At 39.4% G+C, this 1,204-nt stretch overlaps 1 protein-coding gene across 1 annotated transcript; it reads left to right on the top strand.

Annotated features, from left to right (window-relative positions):
- Positions 1 to 241: 241 nt before the first annotated feature.
- LOC124888854 (60S ribosomal protein L34-like) lies at positions 242 to 967 on the top strand. The gene is made up of 4 exons (XM_047400146.1): positions 242 to 261; positions 357 to 594; positions 713 to 819; positions 907 to 967. The coding sequence occupies exons 1-4, from the start codon at positions 242 to 244 to the stop codon at positions 965 to 967; spliced, it is 426 nt and encodes a 141-aa protein (XP_047256102.1).
- The last annotated feature ends 237 nt before the right edge of the window (positions 968 to 1,204 follow it).

The raw sequence follows: 1,204 nt of genomic DNA, 5'->3' as shown, positions 1-1,204 counted from the left end.
ATAATATAAGAGGTAAAGAAAAGCGTCGAGGAAGAGAAGCCAGTTACTGATGAAGCATTGACCCCAACAACTGAAGAGATAAAAAAGGTTGATGAACCACTAGCTCCGTCACTAGCCACAACTGACGATGAAGAGAGGCCACAAGCTGAGGAAAGCATACTTGTTACTCCAGCAGAATCAGAAGAAAAGACAACAGACAGGAAAATTGAGCCTCCTACAGTTCAAGAAGTTAAGAAACAAGATGAAACACCTTCATTATATGTCACTAGCAAAGATATTCCAAAATTAGCCAAGGAACCTATCCCTGAACCAGAAGCTTAAAGTATTTCTGATCAAGTTGCTGATATTACCAAAAGTGAACCAGAGGTCCAACCAGAGGCTGGAAAGGTTGAAACTTTAGACAAAGAATCCAAAATAGAGCCTCCTGAGGAAAAGTCTGAGGAGCAGGCAACAACAATTGACATTGTGCAAACATTTGAGGCTATTGAGAAAAAGAAGAAGCAAGTACATTTAGAGGCCAGTGAACAACAAAAAGCTAAAGAGGCAGAAGTCCCGAAAGCAGAACCTAAAGAAGCTTCAGAACCAGTTCCCATTGTAGAGGAAAAGCTAATTGAAGCTACCTAAAAAATGAACAAGAATATGATAATAAACACTCAGTCGTTGTGGCTTGATGATCCCCGTCTAATTTTACAATTTCTTCTCTATTTTGCAGATTCCTCACTTGAGACCTGCCGATTACAAGAGGTCCAGATTACCTAGAAACAGGACAGTCAACCGTGCTTATGGTGGTGTGTTTTTAGGCAGTGATATACGTGAAAGGTATATTTGTGGTGCGCTACAGTGTTCTCTTAATCGTCAAAACAAAATTTAGAGTTCTTCAAACTCATGAGATGTTGCCTTGTACAGGATCATAAGAGCCTTTGTGGTTGAACAACAAAAGATTATGAAGAAGGTTTTAAAGATCTAGAAATCCAAGGAAAAACCATGCAGCCAAGAGCTAAACTTTTAATCCTTGATAATGGATTGATAGGAATTTCTGATACTGCAAGCTACTAAAATACCCTTAGTCGATGTTAGTTGAGCCACAACACTTGCAAATTTGCTACTGTAAGCATGTGATCAACTGCTCTACCTTAATGGTAGTCTAGTTACGCCTCTTCTACTCCTATCTACACAAGCAACAGTCACTCGCTCTATTGCAAAA

Source organism: Capsicum annuum, chromosome 11, assembly GCF_002878395.1.
Source record: "Capsicum annuum cultivar UCD-10X-F1 chromosome 11, UCD10Xv1.1, whole genome shotgun sequence".
Taxonomy (NCBI): domain Eukaryota; kingdom Viridiplantae; phylum Streptophyta; class Magnoliopsida; order Solanales; family Solanaceae; genus Capsicum; species Capsicum annuum.
The sequence above is the reverse complement of the archived record's forward strand: the minus strand, read 5'-3'. Positions and strand labels throughout refer to the sequence as shown.